At 51.3% G+C, this 22,932-nt stretch overlaps 1 protein-coding gene across 1 annotated transcript in view; it reads right to left on the bottom strand.

Moving 5' to 3' along the window:
* Nucleotides 1-22,932, bottom strand: part of GRIK4 (glutamate ionotropic receptor kainate type subunit 4) — a 421,019-nt gene that overhangs the window by 143,312 nt on the left and 254,775 nt on the right. Inside the window, exons 6-8 of the mRNA XM_044258062.1 lie at nt 19,372-19,537; nt 9,069-9,247; nt 5,000-5,053 (exon numbers count right to left, since the gene is read on the bottom strand). Of these exons, the coding sequence (XP_044113997.1) occupies nt 5,000-5,053; nt 9,069-9,247; nt 19,372-19,537 (399 nt within the window). The remainder of the gene's footprint in view (nt 1-4,999; nt 5,054-9,068; nt 9,248-19,371; nt 19,538-22,932) is intronic.

The following is a 22,932-nucleotide window of genomic DNA, read 5'->3' as shown; positions in this document are numbered from 1 at the left end:
GTAAATATACCCAGAAATGAAATTACTGGACCGAATGGCACTTAGGCAGGCCGCCGTCACGTGGTAAGGTGCTCAGCATCACTCATCCTCAAGGCATCGCAAATCAAAACCACAATGAGATACCACTTCATGCCTGTCAGAATGGCTAGAATCAAAAAGACAAGAAATCACAAGTGTTGGGGAGTCTGTGGAGAAATTGGAACCCTCGTGCACTGCTGGTGGGAACGTAATGGGAGCAGCCCCTCTGCAAAACAGTACAGCGGTTCCTCAAAAAACTAAAAACAGAGGTGTAGATCTGCCTTCTTAATGTCTGGGTGGGAATGAAGAATGAGAACGGACATACACGAACCCTACTCCGGTCAGTTCAGTCAGGCATAACACCTAAACTACAAAGTTTGAGTCATTCTCGGCAAATCAGTCGGATGGCATGGTGAGAGTCACTTTTACAAGCCGTTAGAGGCTGCACAGAAAAATTAGTATCTCTTGTTCTTTTTAGCACAGGGGAAGCACAAATAAGACTTCATAAATAATATCTCCTCCTTACTAAATTTGTATTATGAGCCAGGTGCGGCACAGATACCATCTCTTGAGGCAAGTGTTAATAGTGTCCACTTACAGACAAGGTCTCTGAGGTTCAGAGAGGTTAAGTTATTCGCACAGGATCACACAGCCGGTAGCTAGTCAAAGCAGAGTTCTGAATCACGTCTACCAAATACAAAGGCCCCTGCCTTTCCAGCTCACGTGTAAGCTTTCAAAAAGCTAATCTAAACACGCGCCACATCACCGTGGCAGAAATCAGAGAGCTGGGCCGTGATGGCTATCCCTGAGAAATTCAAAGAAATAAAGAAATATTAACGTCTGGGCAGCATCTGTATGTGGTGGTAGGTGGGGCAGGAACGAGGCCCCTCCCTCTCCGTTCCCAGACTCCAAGGTCAATTAGGAAGGAAGAATGGACTTAAAAGTAGTTTCTCTCCTCTTAATAGGGGCCTGTCCTTTCCAGAAAGTCAAAGCACTAACAAGAGGCTTCCAGAAAATACTCCCACTGACTGATTTTTGCAGTGGCCCTGCTTCTATTTTCCCGAGTGTTACTCAACCATCAGCATTCATACAGTGACTGTTTTGACTTCTCCTCGCAAACTTACAAACTGTGTGAGCCCTAGTAATTCTAGGTTCAAAGAACTCTCTGGCTAAGGCATGCTCCCAGAGCTCAGCTTGTTCACTTCCATGCCGCCAGAAAAGGAGAAAGCTCTTTGAAACCTGAACGTATCACCGTGTTATTAAAAAAAAAAAAAATACGCCTTAGAAACCCATAGTACTTTTCAAGTTATGATGCATTTTTACCTATCCTTACAACGACCTTGTAAGATTTTAAGATTTTCCCCCCATTTAAGATTTTCCAAATGAGAAAATGGGCTCAGAGAGTCTGTGAGACTTCCCCAAAGCCACACAGCCTGTAAGGCAGAATGGGGCGTTGACCTGGGTCTCTTGATTTCAAAGGCCTGTACTTTTTCACACTAAATAAATCATCACACGCATTATTATCAGTCCTGAGAAGGTTGGGGGGGGGCTTTCTTCAAAATCTCCAAGTCAAGCATCTCCAGCTTATTCTAGGGACTGTCCTGGGAGTTCATATTCCATGCCTCTCTGCGGCTTAGCTTTGTCCTCCTCTGCTGACAGGGTTGCCTAAGGGGTTGCCTAACGTATGCGTATGCGGCGCCCCTGGCCTGCCTCTCCCCTCTGCTCCCCTTATCATCCCAGGGCGGGGATATCTATTCTCAGATAGAGCCCGATTGTACTTGAGTCTCCTTTACCTGCTCCAGCCAACTTGCCCAGGCTTTCCCAGACATCTCCTTACTTGAAGCAAATGCTCCTGAGGTGCTGTGGGACTCACCTAATCCTTTTCTCCCTTTTTACATGTTAATGCTCTGATTTACAGCAGCAGCAGCATAGGATAGAAAAATAAATAAATAAATAAGCAAACAAAGAAATTCCTTCTGTTTTCCATCTTGCGGGGTAGCAGCGGGGAGGAGGCGGGAGGGGGACTTCTGGGGTGCTGCTTGGGTTCTATTTTGGGATCTGGGTACTGCTTACACAGGTGTGCTCCCTTGGAAAACGTTCCCTGGGCTGCGCACAGATGATCTGTGTGGTCTTCTATATGTATGCTAGAATTCAAGTAAAAATTCCAGCAACGGAGCTGGTAGATTTGCGGCGGTGGCGGCCTTGAGAAGGAGGGAATGCTGAATGGCTCTCTGGCAAGTCTGTTGTGGGGGTGATGAGGAAACAGAAGGTTTGCTGAGGATAAAGCAGAAACCAACACCCTGCAACCTTCCCCCACCCCCACTCCTGGGTGGGACAAATGTTATTTAGGAACCTCCCAAATATCTTAATGTTAATACCTTGTTAAGGGGGAACCTGGGTGGCTCAGAGGGTTAAAGCCTCTGCCTCTGGCTTAGGTCGTGATCCTGGGGTCCTGGTATTGAGCTCCTCATCAGGCTCTCTGCTCTGCAGGAAGTCTGCTTCCTCTCTCTCTGCCTGCCTCTCTGCCTACTTGTGATCTCTGTCAAATAAATAAATAAAATCTTTAAAAAAAAAAAAAACACCTTGCTAAGAAGGGGAAAAGGACCTTGACCATGCCAAGGCCTCTGGTATCTGGTATCCTGTAGGTCTTCTTTAGCATATGAAAGTTGTAGTGAAACCTCCCTTTTTCCTAACCTCCCCCAACACCATCATAGGTAACCTGCCACCCCTCACAACCCCTGGGCAGCAGCTCTTCTTGCCCACGGGTCCTGTCCCCGTGCTTTAATAAACCACCATTTTGCACCAAAGATGTCTCAAGAATTCTTTCTTGGTCATCGGCTCTGGATCCCACCCCCATGAACCTCCCTTATATTCTAAGACTTCATCAGGGGGAGTCCCTACACCAGAAAAGAAACTACACTCCATTCCCCTAAGATGTCTCCACTCAGAGCAGAGGCCTCAGCATGCTTCAGGGTGAACGATTCCACAGCAACCCCAAGAAAGGGCCGTTCTGGGTGCCTGGGTGGCTCAGTGGGGTTAAAGCCTCTGCCTTCGGCTCAGGTCATGATCCCAGGATCCTGGGATGGAGCCAGGCATCGGCATCTGGCTCTCTGCTCAGCAGGGAGCCTGCTTCCCCTCTCTCTCTCTCTGCCTACTTGTGATCTCTGTCATATAAATAAATAAAATCTTTAAAAAAAAGAAAGAAAGAAAGAAAGAAAGTGCCATTCATAAAAACCTACAGCTGGAAATGAACAAGGATCAGAGGGTCCCAGACCATCTCTTTGGACAGGACTGTCTTCGCCCGGGCAGGCCATTCCAGGAGACCTGGTCCCTCCATCCAGGGAGGGACACTGCACCATCTCCTCGGTCGCCCTATCACACATGCTGACCGAGAAAGTCATAATTTCTCAAGAACATTTCTCATTCTAAGATTTAAGAGTCAAGAGGTTGTATTCTGTTTCCTAACTTAGCAAGGATCTTAAAATTAATGGACATCTGCTTTAAGTCCTCTACAGAGGTAACTTGCAAGGGTGGAGTGTAAATAGATAAGCGAATGGTCATTAACTGGCATAGGCCCATCCTGGGAGTGGTCCTTACGTCCGAAATGTCTCCCTGTTTCCTGGATAGCCTATGTCCTTTCAAACCACCATGTGGATATGCTGTTACTTAACCCAGAATGCTCTTCCCTTCTTTATCTAGGAAACACCACCCCCCCACAATGAGGGCATAACCTAAAGGTCCCTTCTTTGGTGAAGGCTTTCCTGACTGCTCCAGGATCTGGAACATTCTGTACACACATCTAGTAGAATTTGCCACTTTGCACTACAACAAGTATTTTTAATTTTTCCAAGGCAGGTTTTGTTCCTTATTCCCATTTTAATCCCTAATGCCTGGTCCCATCCCTGTTAGGTAAGAGATGCTCAGAAGCATGTCGGCATGGAGGGGCCACTGCTTTAAGTAATCTTGACATCTCATGCATTTATAAAATAAACCCTTCTCCAAAGGATTGTTTCTAACAGCCAAACACAGGAAACAACCAAAATGTCTCTTAAAAGATGGATGGTTAAGCAAACTGTGGTATACCTATACCAAGAAATAATGACTCAGCCACAAAAAGGAACAAACTACTGATTCAGACAACAACTCAGGTGGTCTGAAGGGCATTACACTGTGTGACAAAGGTCAGATACTGCATGCTTCCATTTATATAACTTTCTCGAAAGGAAAAAAGTGTCAAAATGGAGAATGGATGAGTGGTGGTTAAGGATTCGGGATGGTGGGGGGAAGGGCCACGGGTGAGACCACAAAATGGTGGCACAAGGGAGATCTCTGTGGTGAAGAGATGGTGTTGTCCTGGTTCCAACGGGACTGACACAAAACTACACGGGATGGACAGGTCTGAGGTTTTGATATTCTGGTTTTGATACCCTATGACCATTACGTAAGATGTAACTACTGGAGGAAATGCAGTTGAAGGCACCTGGTACCACGCTCTACTATCTTTGCAACTCCTGTGAATCTACAATCATTTCAAGTAAAAAGTCATAACATTTTTTTTTTTAAACCAGTTCCCCAAGGTTCCCTCTATTCTCTGAGTGTGTATCCTTCACAATGACCATGCCCATTTCTTAGTATGTTACAGCTTCAAAATGCTTCCATGGAGATTAAACTATGCCATTTCACAATGACAGCAACTCTACAACATCTGCACTCTTACCCCAATCAATGGCTAGGTAGCCGGCGGCATGTGGATGGAGGCATTAGATTCCCCAAATTCCCGTCCTCCCAAGGCCAAGAGTTATTCAGATGGGAAGCCCAGGCACTCCTGGACTTCCATGTTTCTAGAATATCCTGCCTCTCTGGTTGACTTCTGCTCCTCTGCTCTGATTCCCTCCATGTCCCAAGCTTCATTCCATCATACCCCACTGATCCTAGTTATTGATACTCTATGGCAAGGAGGCAAGCTGTGAAAATGTCTTACCAGATTAGTGAAGATGTATGTGTAATAGGCCGACACCATCCCTAGTTCAGCTGCCTGCAAAGGGAAGAGATAGAGATTAGAAAACAAAAACTCACTGGGAGTGAGTGAGCAGTGAGGGTTCCAAGTGTCCACCATTTGTCTGACCCACCCCCCTTTGGTTCTTAAGCTGCCCTTAAGCTGCCAAACTCTTAGCAGTAACAGTGGCTACCATGTACCCACTGTTTAGCATGGGCGAGGCGCTAGAGAGCATCTCACTTGGGCTAAGTCGATGGGGTAGGCCTACCACTCCTCCTCCACCTCCCATCTGACTGCGGAAGAATCTCGAAACACCAAAAGGCTTTGTAACTTGCAAAGACCACATGTCTCCTAAGTGGGGAAAGATGAAATTAAAGCCAGGCCGCCTAATTTCAGTCCTTTTAACCTAACTGTCCTCTCCCCCGGAGGACCGTGGTGTTGATGGAAGTCCCGACAGCTCTGTTAGGGGCTGAGGCAGAGACAGGAGAGTCTGCGGGTTACAGGCGATTCCCAAATTAATTCAACCCTTGTCAAAGGCAAGCGAGCAAGACTCATCAGAGTCTTTGAATCTGCAGTAATGTAGGAAACAAGCGAATCATTTGCAAACTTTGGTCCTTTATGAGTAGTAAGGAACAAGCTGCCGGTGACACGCCTCACCCTTGATCACAGCACACCCGCGTGTCCTCGTCCCGCAGTTGGGAGGCCGCGACATCAGAACAGCCTCCCTTTTGTCTGATCTTTGCAGCCCTCACAGACACCCCTCACCAACCTCCCCTGTCAGTGTGCCCGACTTTGAGTGTGACAAGTGCTCCAGACACCGACAAGTAGATCAGGTAAATAATGAGCCCAGCTCTCCCCGGGACCCTCATGCCTTCTGACAGGCAGATTTTCATCATGTATGCTGCCGCCCCAGGGCCACTGGGAAACCACTTTTGTCCTGCCTGCTGAGGTGCATGAGGGGAAAACAAGGCCAGAGATGATTATATTTTCCTTTTACAAAGTGTTTACCTCCCAAGGAGCTCCAGTAACTTTGTGAGCCTTCTCACAGGAGCCCTCACAGGTTCCTTGAAGGGCAGTCTGGGTCCTTCTATTGCCACCGCTCTGACAGAAACTGAGGTACAGTAGGGCTCTAGGCCTGGGGCAAGAGGATGCGAGGGTCACGGGGGACTTGAGACCTCTCTTCTTCCTCCAAAACTACATTTCCCCCTCCACTTCCAAGAGGCTGGTACGGCCTGCTGCCCAGCCCCTCCCATCCCCTCACACTCAACTCTGTCCATAGAAAAGTGCCAGTGCCTGTCACCACTGCCTAGATAGGTGGGAACCCCGGTTAACCTGGCGACAGAGAGGGGCTGGGGCCTGGGGTGGGGAGGGGGCACCGTCAGATGCTTAGAACCCATTTGCGAAATCTGCTGCCCAAAGATAAAAGGCAAGAGATCCTTGGTTTTTAAGACCTGAATTCTGGGTAAACACACAGTTTGTGGCCGTAACAGCTGCTCAATAAAGTAGGGGATTACTCTGCAAATCCTTCTGAAATCAAGAGACAGCAGAGCGCTGCCAAGCTCTGCGGCCAGGCTCACGTGGGCACTGTGAGTCTCTCAGAAGCTCCGTGCGCTCTCTGCTCACACAGCTTCCCACACTGAGTCCAGCCTCCCTGGGGCACTCCCAAGGCTGTGCTGTTAACCAGGCAAGGACGAGCCCGCGGTTCGAGTCCGGGGCCTGATGTGGGGCCTGTGTGCTGGGGGCACCAGGAAGTCAGATGCGAACAAAGGGAGCCGGCTTCCAAAGTCTCACTGGTCAGTGATGGGCTTGGTGTCAAGGTCACAAAGGCCAAGGCCAATGGGTGGTCTCAGGAAAGCCTGCTACTGTCCACCCAGCAGAAACAATTGCTAATAATTATCATGACAGGGGGAGTTTTCTTCAAAAACTCAGCCATTAAAAACCAAAAAAAGTGTTGTTAATGAAAATACCCAGTATTGGCAAGGGTACCATAAGACACCTATAACGCTGCTGGTGGGAGTATAAATTGTTACGGCTTTTTGAAAAGGCAATCTGGCAAATCATATCAAAATCCTTAAAAGCATGCATCTCTTTAACTGAGTAATTTCACTTCTGGAAATTTATGCTACAAAAATATTCATGAATGTGCATAAAGATTTATGTATAAAGATGCGCTTCCTGTATTGTTTATTATAGCGAAAGATTGAAAACAACCTGTATCTCCAACAATAAAGGGATGGTTAAATAAATTACGGCATATCCGTATGATAAGAAATGATGTTGCCATTAAAGTATTTGTAGACAAATATGTAATGACATAAGCAAAATGCAAGGCATATAATTAAGTGGGGAAAAAAAAAGCAGGTTACAGAAGAGTATGTGCAGGGTGATAATAATTTTGAAAAGAAACATATGTGTCTATAAAGGCAGAAAGGAGAGACATCAACATTTCACAGTGGCTGTCTCTGGGTGATGGAATGTCTTTCTTTTCCATGTGTACCTGTAAGATTCTATCCTATCCTATCCCAAAGTAGAGGCTTATAAGAAAGAAGGGAAAAGCTATAACAATTCTTATTTTCTTCTATGTACTTTTCTGTGCTTTCCAAAATTTCAACAATAGGCATATTATTTTTTCAAAAAGAGCCCAACCACATAAGCTGGGAGCCATGAACTAGTCCTGAGGTTAACATTATTATTATAAGGGCTGTCCCCAAAATGCTTCCACATGGGGGCGGCTCAGGAAGGCTCTGGCTCCTACAGGGGGCACCCAGCATTCTGTCTGGCCTCTGCAAGGGGAGTGAGATGGGGTAGGGGGAGGGGGACACAATGAGGGGTGACCATTATCTCCCTCTCTGTCCCTCATCAGCCCTGGGGAGTTGACCTCTTTGAGGTCCTGAAACTTAGAGGATCTCTTCCACTCTTGATGACTTCATCCATCAGAGGCCCAGACACAAAACGAGAGAAAAAGAGAAAATTTCCATTTGAGTGTGTGTGTTGAGTTGCGTACATGCACCCAGACAGATGTGGGTTTGGAGCTGCAGAGAATTACTATAGCAACGGGCTGAAGGGACAGCCCTCAGTACTCAGAGAACTCATTCAAATCTCTTATTAACTCCGAGACAAAAACTAGCTGGGGAGGGGCGGTGCGGAGGGGAGAGGGGGGAGGGGGAGTCAGAGACAATCATCTGAGTGTCTGCCCGGCTCCCCACAGCTTGGCAGAGGTTAAGGAGAAGCCTTGCTCCCCCAGTGGAAGATGGCAGGTTGCGTTTAATGTGCAATTAGGACGGCATTAGAAGAAGCCAGTGCGCCTGGAGGGGCTGGGAGAGCTGCGGAGCGGCCTGCAAGCAGGGTCCCTCTACCTGGCATCGCAGGCCGAGCCCAGCCACCAGGCCGGGAGCCGGTGCCTGAGGACGCCCGAGGCTGCCCAGCTGGTCCCACGCTGTTTCTCCAGCAGGGTCTCCTCCTACCCCCGGCCCCGCCACCCCTGACTTTCCAATCTGGGGCCAGCCACCCTGCCCCTGTATTTGCGGTAGACGAAGCTGGTGACCGGCTATCAGAGATAGCAGGTACGCGCCCAGCCCTGCTCCTCGCCATTCATCGCCCGGAGTCCCAGTCTCTTTGCCTGTCCAGGGAAGATGGGGTACGAGCCCCATTTAGGCACTGAGAGGATTAGGCTGGGAAGCCCCACGGCAGCGCTTGGGAAACCAGTACGCTGTGCAGGGAGGACCCAGAGGGCTGACGCTCGGCTGTACACGCTGGTCGGACTGCCCTGGCTGTCCACACCTGGAAAAACTTCTATACTCCTTGGCACAGAGCCTTGGCCCCCAAGGGCCGTGGCCCCCTCCTGAGACCCCACAGAGCCTGGTAGGGAGGGTTCTGGCTGGGGGCTGTCTGGCTGCACCGGGAGGTGATGCTTCTCCAACATCAGCCCCATCTGGCCTTTCCTTTTGGGCGACACCTGAGGCAAGGAGGGAGCGGTTGCCAGCTCAGGGGGAGGGGGACAGGGGAGGGACAAGGAGGCTCCGCGCCTACCGCGCCTGCCGGGCCCGGCTCCCACCTTCAGGAGGATGGTGTGGGACATGGAGGCGTTGGCGTGGATGATGATGGTGGCGGTCTTGTCCTCCCGGATCTCCTTGAGGAGCGGGGTGGGGTCCCGGGTGTCATCCAGCATCCGGACTGAAAGGGTGTCCTTGGAGATAAGGAATTGCCGGAGCAGCTTCTCCAGGTTTAAAAGGCCTGGAGGGGAGAGAGGATGAAGGCGCTGAGGGTCCCCGGTGCTTCCCTGGAAGATACTGGGGCACAGGCAGGATGAGCGTGGCCCTGGGCCAGAGGCTGGGCCATGGGTCTGGCCCCCACTGCTGGTGCGAAGCAGTAGCCCCTTTACCTGAGCAAGCTTCTCAACCTCTGTGGGCTTCTGTATTCCCAGCTTCAGTCAAAAGAATGTTACTAAGCCCCCGCGCCTCCTCCAGCTCCATCAGGAATGTTCTTTTAAACAGAGATTGAGGTCCCTTGACAGGAATGAGAGGACTCCCACTGCTCCCCACAGCACTGCCCGGCGGCCAAGACCTGGGTTCAGAGACCAGGAGGCCTGGTTTTTCCCCCTAACTTGGCTGCTCACACACCAAGTGACCTTCTCACATGGCCACGGCCCTTGGCCTCAGTTTCCTCATCTGAGAAACGAGAATAAGCCGCCAGCTCCCAGGATGTTGCTGAGGATGAAATGAAGGAATCTGTGAATTGCTTAAGCCCAGGCCTCGCCCATCGCAAAGGCCCACAAAGGTCACATCTAACTCTAGGAAAGCGGGGCCTTTGTTTTCCTCAGGGATGTGGGGGAGCAGTTCCCTCAAGATCACAAGATCCAGGAAACAGGTCTCACAAAAGCCCTTTGAACTCCTCAGAGCATAGTGGTTGCATTAAGACAAGGTATTATTAAGATTATAAGAGCACAGGCTTTGAACTGCCCTCCAACGGCAAGAACGCAGGCTGGGAACAAAAGGAAAATAGGGGATCCCCTCCCCGCCCCCACCTCAGCTAACTGCTGTCTAGGAGCAGGGGTGGGAGGAGGGTCTCCAGAATGATGTCACTAAGACACAAGGGTCTTAATTCAGCTTTGCCTCTGAAGAGGCAGGCCAGGAAGAGGGTGGGAGTGGGGGGGGTGGGGAGGGGTGGGGAGGGGGAGGGTCTCTTGGGAAGAGGTGGTCTCAACTCCAGTGGAAAGAAAAGTACAGGCATTTGCTCCCAAAAGCAACGACAAGAGTAGGGTTTATTGATTCTTTACGGTGTTCCGGATAATGAGCTAAACCTTCCACATGGCTTGTCCTCAAGTCCTTACAACAATCCTACAACGCATTTTAATCCCACACAGGGGAACAGGAGGTACGAGATGAGTAGCCTCGCACACTGGATGGCAAGGGAAGGGTTGCCTTTCTAACCCAAGGCCCCCGCGCTCCCGCTCCTGCCCCAGCTACAGCACAGTCATCGCGGGGATATCTTCCAAATGACCCCAGACTCCTCCCTGCACAGGTTCCTCACCCTCCTGACCCTCGAGTGATGTGGGAAACAAAGGCAGAAGAGAAATTATTAAATTTCCTTCCTTCCTAGAGCCCACAGACAAGTCCTTGAAACAGGCAGAGTGACATTCCTCTGGGGACACAACTGTCTCTCCATGTTGACAATTTGCTGAGGGAAAAGGGCAATCCCAGCCCGACTCTCTCCTCCCAACTCCCAGGAGCCTGTAAGTCTACTTCAACATATTAAGAATTCCTTTAGAAATTTCCTTTACCTCTAAACCCCCAAAATACATGTTGGCAAACACCCCCCAAAGCATATGGCCCGCCGATCTACATCTGAAGGGTCTCATGACTAAGGTTTTATTAGATGGTAATAACTAACCTTTTCCCAACCATAGCTAGCCCCCTCAAGGTCCTGGAAACTTGACTTCCAAATTCCTTAGAGACTTGTGCTATATCCCTAACTTCCTCCCAACTTGAAAATATATAATGGTCCACTCCTCATGACCCCAGAGGAGCCTCTTTCTGCCCACAGGTCCTGTCCCCGTGCTTTAATAAAACTAGCTTTTTGCACCAAAGACTCTCAAGAGTTCTTTCTTGGCTGTTGGCTTTGAACCCTAATGTCTTTCCTACATCACTGAGGATGAAAAGGTGAGAGGCCTCTGAAGGGCATCGCAGCCGCCTCCCTTGATCTGTAGAGATGCCTCTTCACACAGGAAAGCAGCTGGGACCAGGGACCAGGGTTCCTACTTTCTCGTCTCTACTTTCACATCTTCCTATGTGGCCAGAGGCCTCCCAGGACACAAGCAGCAGGGGCCACAGGCACAGAACCTAGGAGCGGCCTGGGGGTATGCATCTCTGGACATGGGGAAGAAAACCCACGGTGACTGTGTTCTCTAACAAGGACAAGGTAGCAGGGTGGAACCCAGGGGCCTGGCAGGATAAAGACAGGAGCTCTGGGAAGGTCATGCCAACCCCCATCCTCCAGTCCTGGGTCCCACCAAGGTGGTCTGGGGAGCTGGCGGCTGCAGCCCAGAGGGGAAAACCCTGGAGGGACTGTCATTCAAAAGGCATCATAGCTGTTTGGCCTTTCCCTTCCTTCCCCCACAGGGCATCAAAGGAGACTTGTAATCTGTCCTGCTCTCTGTGGCCCTGCAGGCCCTCACTCTTATCAGAAGGGGCACTGATGCTGCCGGGCACTTCCTGCAACTGATTTACAGAAGATCTGGATTCAAGCTCAGAGTCAGCCCTCCCCAGCTGTGTGATCTTGAGAAGTCATATAACCTCTTGGAGCCTCCATTGTTCATCTGTAAAATGGGTATAACTCACGGAGATGCAGAAGCATGCTGGGAACTGGAATGTATGGTTTTAGCCTTCCTTCTCCTGTATTTTACTCATTGCCACAACAGCCCGCAGAACAAAAAGGGACCACAGTGCAAATCTATTCAACCAACACTGCACATGTCCTGAGGGCCAGGCCCTGGACCGCCAAGACATCAGCAGAGAAGGGTGGGTCAGATACAGACTCTGGGAGCTTAGAGGGCAGGGACTTGCAAGTAAGTCCACCACGAAGCTCAAGTCAAACCCATATTTTGTTTGATGCCTTAAATCACCCGGTTTTCCATGGGGACTATCTTCTTTAGGTCTATATATAAAACGGAGAGAATATTCACGTCTTCCTCAGAGGCGACGTGAAAAGCAAAATCCGACTTACACAAAGGTCAGGGGAGAAGGTCAGGGGAGGCCACAGGAGCCAGTGTTCCTGGACAGCTGGCTGTCTCTTTGGCTCAAGAAAAGATCTGCCTGGGCATGCTAGGGAGGAGGGAGCACTGCAGCAGGAGGGGCAAGGCGAGTGGTGGCTGAGGACAGTGCCATGGGCCCTAGAACATAGCAGGGAGACTCGCTAGAGCCTGCCTGGGAAAGAGGCCAAATCCCCTGGGATCCTTCAGAGGGGCAGTGAAATTCAGTGGGATGAGACAGGGAAGCTTGGAAGATGGCAGGATTAGGCCCCTCGTGGAGATGCCCAGCCACGGCAGCCAGGACTGTTCATCTCTTTAAAATTGTCAGGTGCCCTGCGCTCCCAGGGAAGAGCCTCCCAGATGTCAGATAAATTGGGGTCCCTGCTCCAATCAGTGCCCAGTGTACCCCATTGGACTGTCCTGTGGGGCGCTCTGCTGCCCTTTAAATAAGGAACCAGCATCCCCATCTTACCCAGCACACTCTGTCACGTGTGCTGAGAGGCGGGGGCGGGGGGAGTGGAAGGGCAGCGAGTCGGCAGGGTGGGGTAGTGCGGAGAGTCTGTATCCCACTCAGGATCTCCTATCAGTCACTGCCTTCCCAGCCTGGACTGCACCTGGAGCAGCAAACAGAGCACAGGTTGGCAGGGGAGCCCCCGGGGGGTCCCAGCTCTAGCACTGCTGGGACTGGCCAGTGGCGGTGACTCCCTCTGTCCCTCAGTGACTTTATCTGTAAAGTAAGGACAACTACTACCTTACATGGTTAGTACAAGGAGGGCAAGTAAGCAGGACAGTGCCGGTCTCCTTCCTAGAAGATGCTTCACAAATCCAGTTTCCGTTCACCCCCTCCCCCACCTTCTCCCATCCTAACTGTCCTTCACCCATCTCCTCGTCTTCCCGGGTTTATTATTCAATCCACAAAATATAGTCCTTCATTATAAACCACACAAAATACTTGGTAGCATATATGTACGTGCATATATATGTTATAGGAAATACGTAAACACGAAGCATTTCATGGTGTTTGGTAGGAATTCCCACTTCAGACTCTTCTGCACATGCCCAGTGTGAGGCAGGGTGCATGGTGCTGGCTGGGGGGCTGAACTAGACACTGAGGCTGTGGGGGGAAGAGCGGGACCCTACAGCCCCACAGAGCAGGGGAGCATCAGTGCCAAGTGGGGAAAGGACACCATGTCCCTTGAGGAGCAGCTGAAGGAAGGGGGTCCCTGGCTTGAGGAAGAGTGTGAAGGACGTCATGAGACAGACTTGCTCCTGGCAGCCTCAAGGACGACATGTCAGAATAAAGAGTGGAGGGAGGTCACAGGGAGACAAACTTAGTTCTGTTCAAGCTGTCTCAAGATGCAGTGGTAGTGAGCTCCCTGTCACTGGAGGCAGTTAAGGAAACTGTCAGTGAATTACACCAGTGGATGGAAAGTTGGACTAGAAGAACACTGCTGCTTTTTCTAGCCCAGAGATTCTCTAGTTCTATGAATCAGAAAGGGATCCTTTTTCATGCTAGGCAGTGCAAGGAATTTGCAGAAGGGAAAGTGTGGTTTAGCGATATTAAGAACATCAGGAGTTTCTGCGTGCGGTGTAGAATTTTCCAAACGTCATTCTCCTCACCTCTATCTGTTTAATGGAACTAAGGGATTTCCTAAAGGCAGCTGCCACCAGAGGGGTTAAAAGCTGCTCTTTTCCTGGCTTCCCCTCTGCCACTGCCCAGCCCTCCTCTCCTGGGGGGCCCTGGGCCCAGCAGCAGGTCTGCCTGCCAAGTCCAAGGCTGAGAGGGACCTGGGGAACCTATTAGTCTCGCTCAGGATCCAACGGGATGGATCCATGAGAGCCTCAGCAGGCCGGCTGTTCTGGGAAGCAGGAGGGAGGCTGGCTTCTGCGACTAGAAGGCAGGGGGCCAGGCGGGGTGGGAGGAGGCGGGAGAAGCCCTGAAAGGCACAGCCGGGGTTGGACAGGGCCGCAGGACTAGGACACAAATACCTAAGTGATGGGTCTATGGGGGACACAAAGGACCCTTGTATCAAAAAATAAGAATAAACACCCATTTCAACTGGCATCTGTCCCTCTCCACTGGCTGACTCCCTCGGCTGTGGGCTCTGGTTATAGAAGATGCTAATACTCCAGGGAGGGACGGCACTTTTAAATCTTGCTGGAGGCTGGGGATGTAAAACTGACCTCGGGGGACTGTGGTGGGGATTTGGGGAGATGCCATGGTTCGCCATTTTGCCCGCACTGCCCTACACCCGGTAACGCTTCATGCCCCTTCCTGCTGCCAGGCCTCATGCCTCAGGGTGTATGGTTTTCAGACCTTTTCCACGAGCAGATTCTGATGGGGAGACGGGAATGAGAGTCCAAGGAGTCACCATGGGGAAGGGACACAGAGCGCGTTCAAGGGCTCGAATGACCCACGGCACCTGCTTCTTGGGTCTGTCTCATCCCACAGCTGGGCTTGGCCCTAGGAATGGGCAGACCTGCGAGGCCAGACCACAGGAGACAGAGGAGGAGACAGAGAGGCAACGGGGGAGAAGGTGAGGTTTTCTGCTCACGGGCAAACCGTGCTCTGCCTGGCTCGGCCCTGCAGGCCGTGGTCTTCTCTGACACAAGGGCGGGCGTGGGAAGAGCGTGGCTTCTGCGCTCCCACTGCCTCCGAACTTTGGAGCATGTCTCCAGCTTGCGCCTCCCCTAGTGGGGTTCAGCAGGTGCCCCTGCCCTGAGCAGTCTCTCATGTTTCCTCAGTTCGTTCATATACGGTTGATCAAACACCCCACCCTGGCGCCCACCCCCAGGGCTCGGGGAGGGCAGGTGTGCCTGGTGGGAGGGGTGCCGTGACAGATCATAGAGCTAGAAAACCCGAGACAGGCCAAGACCCAAACCAGGTCTCCTGATTCTGACTTCCGGCCTCTGATTCCCCACTTGAGCTGGCATGGCAAGGCGTCAACCCAGCCACAGAACGGGGAAAAACGGTGCCTCTCTTCTATCCTTTCCACAGCACTGAAACACGCACGGAGAAGAGGAAACAAGAACCATGCGCGTTGAAAATAGACTGAATCTCCCTTCTCCTCATGCAGATAATAGGAATGTTTATAAAGTCCATCTTCGATGGTTATCACGAGGCTCAAATGGGATAATTTCAAAAGCCGTAGCAGCGTGAGTGCTCACTAAATGATTGATTTTTATATTGCTCCCAGCATAAGGCCTCCCACAGCGTGTTGCCTCCTGAGGCTAGTATGGGGAAGGTCCTTTAGAGTCCCGCTATTTTCACAAGGGGCTCTGAGTATCAGCCCTACTCTCCCATTCCCCAGCCCCCGCTGCCACAGCCAGGGTTGCAGAGTAAACTAAGTAAATGTTTATTATACTCTGGGGCCAGATACCTTCCACCCAGATGCCCTGAAGAGCAGTATTATTCCAATAATCCCTCCCTTTAGCAGGAGGGAACTGAGACTCAGAGAGGTACAGTGATCTGTTTGACATCACACAGCTCATGAGTGGGGTAGAGAAGCTTGGTTTGGCTCCTAAGACGGTTCTCTTTTACTGCACCCTTCTGGACTTCCCCCAACTGTACTTCCTCCCCGAGATCAGAGTCTGCTCCTCTTCAACCACCTGGGCAGAGTTTAGCCAACACAGGGATGATGGAAGGACAGTGCTGAACTCTGGTCACTCTGCTCCAGGTCCTGACCTAGTATTGTTTGAAAGGGATCCAAGGAAGGAAGGAAAGAAAAACTCACGTGTGCCTCTTGTTGCCCAGGTATGGACCCTGTGTCGTGCTCTTTGGGTATCTCGTCCTACTTAATCCCCTCGGCCCTCCGGCAAGGGAGGCATCATCGTTCTCACTTTATAGATAAGACAACAGGAAGCTGGAGAGTGTCTATGTTACTTTCCCAAGGTCACACAGGTGGTAAACAGATGGCAGAAGGATACGTAGCCACAAAAAGGACATTAAAATACTTAGAAACATCAATGCAAACATTAAAAAAAATTAGTCTTTGAGTCCGCGCGAATATACCAGGAAAATATCTAGCATGTTGTCCTTGTGACTACAGGAAATTGAAGGCCCCTGGGTCCATCCTGAGAGTCTCAAAAGGTAGGCTTGTGGCAAGGCTGGGTGATCGCACCAAAGGGGCCTCAGGGGCCACGGTGGGGAACCCGACTCTCCCCATTCGGGGGCTCCCAGGACAGCATGCCTGGACCCCTCACCACATCTCCCTTCACCCCCCAGCCTCATTAGAACTAGGCACATGCAGACGTCCTGACTTTTAATCCCATGAAAGAAAAATAATGTAAAATACAATACAACTCTACTTGGTCTAAAACCTGCTTATTAAAACTCTACTTTTGGAAAGAAAGAAAAAAGGTGGTAGGATTCCCTGTGGAACGGTCTCCGTTATACCTAATTTTGATGGCTGAAAAATAGAATTAGATGCCTGTTTCTAATTCAACATGCAGCATCTCTTGGCCCTGCATTAATAAGGAAGACAGCAGCACACCTCCTCCCCAGCTCGGAGCTGCATTTCCCTTCAGTCCCTGATTTCTTCATCCTTTGATTAGATTTTAATCCTCTTTGCCCTTGAACTTCTCCCGCTCTGCCCTACCTTCCTTCCCTGGGCCCCAGGAGATGGGGCCCGGAGTCACTGGGCAACCTCAGTCGATGAGTTCTTCAAGAAGAGGTAGCACTGTGTGCTTGATGAGTCCCGCCTGGGCTGTGGCCTGGCCCCTCTGGCTCTCAGGCAGGCCCATCCTCTTCAGGACTGTGTCTGTGCTCAGCCATCCCGCACCCTGCTCGAGGGAGCAAAGGGGACACGCTGCTCCGGAGAGATCCCTGCCCTTCAAAGGACACCAGACCTGCCAGGTGGAGCCTGCCCTAAGCCACTGCTCTGAAGTTGTCTGTGCAGATGAGGAGGACAGAAGGGGCGGTGAGGAACTCCTGACTCAAAAGACCTGAGTTAGAGTCATGGGTTGCCACGTAAAACCAGCTGTGTGACCTCAAGCAAGTCCCTTAACAGCTCCAAGACTCTGTTTTCTTGGTTCTAGAATGACTAGGGAGGAGGGACATAAAATGGCAAAATGTACGTGAAAGCGCTTTGCCGTCTGCACAGGATTGTATGAATGTCATGCATGTCAAGGAAGGTCATGATTCTAAGGGAAAGAACCCTGCCCTACGAGGCAACCGAATCAGGTGAAGAGCTCAGCACACAGTAGATGCTCAGCAAACAGGTGAGCAACTTATTTGCCAGGAAGAGCTGAAGCGAAGAGAGCAGGGCTCGCCCTACGAGCAAGGGAGACTGTGGCTAGACACAAGAAAGAACTTCCCATCAGGTTGCTCAGACACTGGACCCTGCACTGAGGAAGGCAGCAGGAGAATCTTTGCTGGGAGAGACTGATGGCCTGTCCTCTGTCTCTTAACATTCCCGCTGTATGCATGGGGCACTCTTGTTGAGTCCTGCCTGAGGGGATGTGGCAGAAATCTCCAGGGGGAGAATTCTTGGTTAGGTTCCACCTTACAGGGTTGAAGGACGCCACAGGAGGAGGGCCACCTGGTGGGATGCCATGGTCCTCAACCCCATCAAACACAAACATCAAACACATGTGGGCTTCTCGATCAGTATCCCTTTGGGACTTATGGTCAATCCTATTCAGAGAGAAGAGGTAAATAGGTGTTTTGGCCACAGGACAACTCAGCGTATCTGTGCTAATGTGTGCCGTGAATCTCCATGAGGCGAAACAGAGTAAAGTGTTTATCCAAACATTCCTCCCCCACCCTTTTTTAAAAAAATTTCAGCCACAAAACACTTACTATCTAAAGCAGGGCTGTCCAACAGAACTCTCTCTGATGGCGGAAATGTTCTGGGTCTGTGCTGTCTGCGGGGAGCCAGTGAGACCGAGGAATTGGATTTTGAGTTTGAGTCAACTTTGACATGGGGAACTCCAACACCTCCGAACCCACTGGATCATTGTGATAATTAAATAAACTATATAAAAAGTACACACAGTTGGAGCTCAGTTACTCTCTGGGGTAGCCTGGAGTAAATCACAAATCAGTGTTTATGCAAGTAAGTGAATTGAATGGCCATCACAGAGAGGCAGTTGGGTGCAAATGCCTTGTGAAGAAAGTGGTTTTGTCCCTCGGCTGGGAGGGGGTGGTTGTTTACAGGTACTGGAGGGGTTCCGGGTAGAGAAGGGATGCCAGTGGGCAGAGCAGATCTGAGAACCCATATGAACAGGAGCCCCGACGGAGAGGACATAGGTCGGCCAGTGTAGCCTGCCAGGACCTGCCGGCGAGCTACACGGGATGCAGATGCCTGGGGCTCAGGCACAGGGCCCCAGGGACAGGCAGGGCCCAGCACCTGCCTGACCACATGTGGGTGCACAGCTGTCACTGGGAGCACACAGATGCCCAGATTTGCTAGGAAATGCTGGCTCAAATTAGCTAAATCTCATAAACACTAAATTTACGTTACAAATTGTCTAAGAGTCAGAGAAACCGTATTTCTAAAACCTGCATTTGCAAAAAAATGCTTTATCAGGCATTGCCCTTGGACCGTGTTCCATCAGCAAAACCCGCTCTCCAGGGGAAGAAGCTCTTCAGCCCGTCAAGTACAAAATGCATCCAATTTTACATTTTCCCTCTCTCTCTCTTTTTGTAGATCCTTCACAATGAGGCTGAAAATGTGGGAATTGAGTTTGCAGATGCAAAAAGGCTTGGATGTTGGCCAGTCTCCCTGTAACCCAGTTCTCTCTGTTCCGCCCATGTCTGGCAAAGGGTGTTCCTGGACGGCGCGCTCTCTCTCTCCCTCTCTCCCTCCCGGTCTCTCTCTGTCTCTCTCTCTGTCTCTGTCTCTGTCTCTCTCTCTCTCTCTCTCTCTCTCTCACACACACACACACACACACACACACACACACAGAGACCACAAACAGCCAAGGACACGTGGGAATGCCTGAAGCTGCTGATCATCACCCCCACCAGCAGAGGGAGCCCTCCCCTACCAGGCGGATCCAGAGCCAAGGGCAAAGCCCAGGGGTTGGGGGGCGGGGGAGAATCCACAAAGGAACCAGGACTGCGTGGGGCGGAGCCGCGGGGTGGGGGGCGGGGGCGAGGGAAGCTTACATTCTGCTTTGGCACAGATGAGGCAGGCGGTGGTACAGTTGAAGAAGTTCAGGATCCCAGCGACAGCCACGCTGATGTCCGTGTTGCTGGGGTGGAGGTTCAGGGTTGTGAATCGCTGGAACTGGAACTTGATAAACTCCTCCGGGGCCACTTTGAAATGAGGGACCTAGGAGGAGGGGCAAAAACAGGTGTCCAGGAGGATCCAGAATGAGTGCAAAGGAAAGCAGGCATGAGGGAAAGGAGGCTGTGGACGGCGGATTCTTCTCGGGAAGGCCTTTGCCACATTCCGGTGGAGATGGAGCTTGCGGGACTCGGGACACCCACGCTGGAGGAGGAAGGCAAGAATGCGTCCTGCACCATGCTTAAAATAGGAACACCCAGGATGAGAAGCCCTCTGGCCGGATACCTGTATAAGTGCCCTGTGGACCTTGGCACGGGGGACTGTGGCCCCGAGAGGGCAAAGTCATAGGTCTTTATTCTCAGAGCAACTGCCCGCTGCTAGGCAGCCAGACAAAAGTGTCTCGAAGCCATAATCCTTACAATATTTTATTGGTAGTTAATAAATCAGAGCAGAGGCGGCAGAAAGAGAAAAACACTGCCCTGGGGACTAAGAAAGGAGCCCCATCAGCCCAGCCTGGCCGACAAGTGTGTACAAACCAGCTCCCAACCACCTTCCTGTGTGACAACCTGGGATGGGTCCCTCTGCAGACACACACACAGAGTGGGGAGCGTCGCAGGCTGAGAAGCCGTCCAGAGAGCCTCCAAGTGGAGCCAGGTAAATAAAAACGTGCTCTGGCTTCATTAGGACAGTGTCAGTTTCCCTCTGTGTCAGTTACCACCATTTCCGGGAGGCACTGCCCCTGCCTCTTACCTCTCTTCTCTCGGGAAGAGATATTAGCAGCCTCTGATGCTGTTCTATCAGTGGCTAAGGCTATCGGGTAGGTAATAGGAAAGTTAAAGCGTAATAAGCTGCCATCCACCTTGATTTTATTTTGTCTCTCTCATCCCTGGTACCCGGCACCAGGAGAGCTACCTGGTACCTCTACTGGAGATGGACTCAGGAAGCCTCAGTGCACATCCTCCCATAGGACCGGCGCCCTGAGGGAGGGCCAGGTCGCAGCGAGCATGGGTTTGGAAGGATATTAAAGCAAGTAAGACTGAGGGTAGAGAGCAGGAAGAACTTCCTGGTGGTGAGTTCATTGGCTCTGAGAATGGGTTATTTAGAAATAACAGCAGAAGTTTTCTCGGCTGGGGCTGGCCCAGAGTCTGGGAGGATGTTGAGATGGTGTCTATAGGATTCTGCCACCTTGTCCTACTAAGATTCTGGGAGAGAAAAAAATTAAAACAAAACAGAACAAAAAGATTCTGAGAGAGGTCAGCCAGAGACCAGAGGTCCTCTGAGATTGGAGGCGGGGGTGGGGAGGAGGGGAAGACTTAGCAGACAACAGGGAGAAAATTCCTGCCTTCAACCAGGATTAGCCCTCGCACCACAGAGAGAAGGCAACCAATGTTTTCCAGCAGAGACTGAAAAATGCAGTCCTGGAGAGAGCCTGGTGCGAGAGAAGACGTAGAAGACTGAGGCTGATCTGAGGACTGTCATAAAGGGTCTTTCTTCCTTATATTTTCCACCCCACACAATCTGTCTAAAAAGAATAATAAATGCACCTTGAAAGGAAAAACAGGTCACAAAGGGCCAAGACGGAGGCCAAGGCCAGGCAAGGGAAGGGAGGCTGGGGTGGCCAGGCCGATCGGCTTATACGTTTGAGCATCCCCGACCCAGGCCTTCCGTGCGTGGCCATCCAGACTGCAGGGCTCCAGCGAACTCACCCCAACAGAATGTACCCTTAGAAATACCTTTCAAGCCACAGACCCTAGAGATGGATCAGGAAGGATACTCGGGCAAATGAAGGGCAAATGGGTTTTACAGGTTATACACTTGGGTTTTCAGCCAGGTTCTGCTGTGTGATTTGGGGTCAGTTGCTTAACCTGTCTATGCTTCCTAGCACGGAGACACCAATGGGTGCTTCATGGATCTCTGGGAGGGTAGAATGAGAGCCTGCTTGTAGACAGCTTAGGACCTAACATGTCATAAGTGTCCCAGCAATGCCTTCTCTTCTGTCCTTCTCTTCACCCTTTCTCCCCAAATCTTGGGGCTCCTGAAAAAGCTCTTGAAGCTGTCCCTGCGGGGGTGAGGGGATGTGTGTGAGGAGGGGTTCCTCCAGCAAGTGGAGTCGGTGGGATGTCTCCAGCACAGCCCGCCACCTTGAAGGCTGCTGGAAGATCGGCCAGCTGCTCTGATGGGGCTGCGCAGGGACGGCCCAGGCCAATCCCCCTGATTCTCTCTCTAGGACAAAGATCAATCCAGAATTGATCTGCAATTGCAAATGCATCCAGCAGTCCCGTCCCCATCACCATGGAGGTGTGTGGGGAAGGAGAGGTGAGGCAGAACCAGCCGGCCACAGGGCTATAGAGATGTTAGCAGCATTTAAAGGAACGGACTCCTTGGTGAGAACTCCATTTCTTCTCCCTGGAGCGGAGGGGAATCAGTGTGAGCCAGTTCAGCCTCATAAAATATGAAAAAGAAATACATAATCTGAATGGAGAGGAAAGGTTGTTCTGGAAGGGACATGACCAGACAAAGGAGGGGGAACCGGCTGGCCGTTCCCTGGGCAACATGACCTGGCTGGCAGGTCAACGGCACAGGGGCCAGAGTGGCAGGGTCGGGGAGATGGCTGTAAATCAGGGTCCCTGTCTCTGGCCTGAAATGCTAAACGGGGTTAAGGGAAATGTGTCAGCTAATATAAAACATCTACTGAAGCCCACGAGGAGGCCATTGTGGAATGGGGGTTGGGGGATGACTGGAAGGAATGGCGAGGCAATGTGATGGGGGGCGGCGGGGAGGGAGGAGAAAAGAGGAAATGGGGGGCTGAAGTCTTGGCAACCTCACTCGGTGAAGATCCCAGCGGCTGCTGGAGTAACAGCCTGCCACAGATCTGAGTGCTCCGTGGAGTGTGGCAAGAAAGATTTAAATTAAACATCAGCTCCAACTTTCCGGGGCCAACGCCTGTGAGAAGGGGGTGGGTGGAGGGGGTGCGAAGGGGGCCGAGGCTCCTTTTTTGGCCTGGGATGGGTCAAGAGTCATCTTTCAGGACATCTGAGGGGCTAGGGATAGGGGCTGTCAACAGAGACCTGGCCCCGGGCCAGAAAAGGCTCAGGGGGCCCAGCCTACAGGGCAGTGGCTCAGCCCTAAGGGAGCAAAACCAGCCACTGGACTGGGGTAGGGCTGCCCAGCACTTCAAAGTGCAGGTCATGATTCTGAAAGCGGTGTCATGAAATAGGGAAATTAGCTATTCTGCCCCAAGCGTCAGGGACTCTGGCCAAGCCTACGGGTCATAAAGAGAAGTGGTGGGGGTAGGTTCCCGAGTGGGTAGGATAGGGACAGCTTGCTCAGGAGGAGTCTGTCCTTCAGTGGGTTCTAGAATCAGATCCTAATGGGATCTAGAATCAGAGCCTCCCAAAGCTAATGTTTCTGGAAGGCTGAGCCTCCAGGCTCCAGGACAG

The sequence above is a fragment of the Neovison vison genome, chromosome 7 (assembly GCF_020171115.1).
Source record: "Neovison vison isolate M4711 chromosome 7, ASM_NN_V1, whole genome shotgun sequence".
Classification (NCBI taxonomy): Eukaryota; Metazoa; Chordata; class Mammalia; order Carnivora; family Mustelidae; genus Neogale; species Neogale vison.
This window is presented reverse-complemented; position numbering and strand designations above follow the sequence as displayed.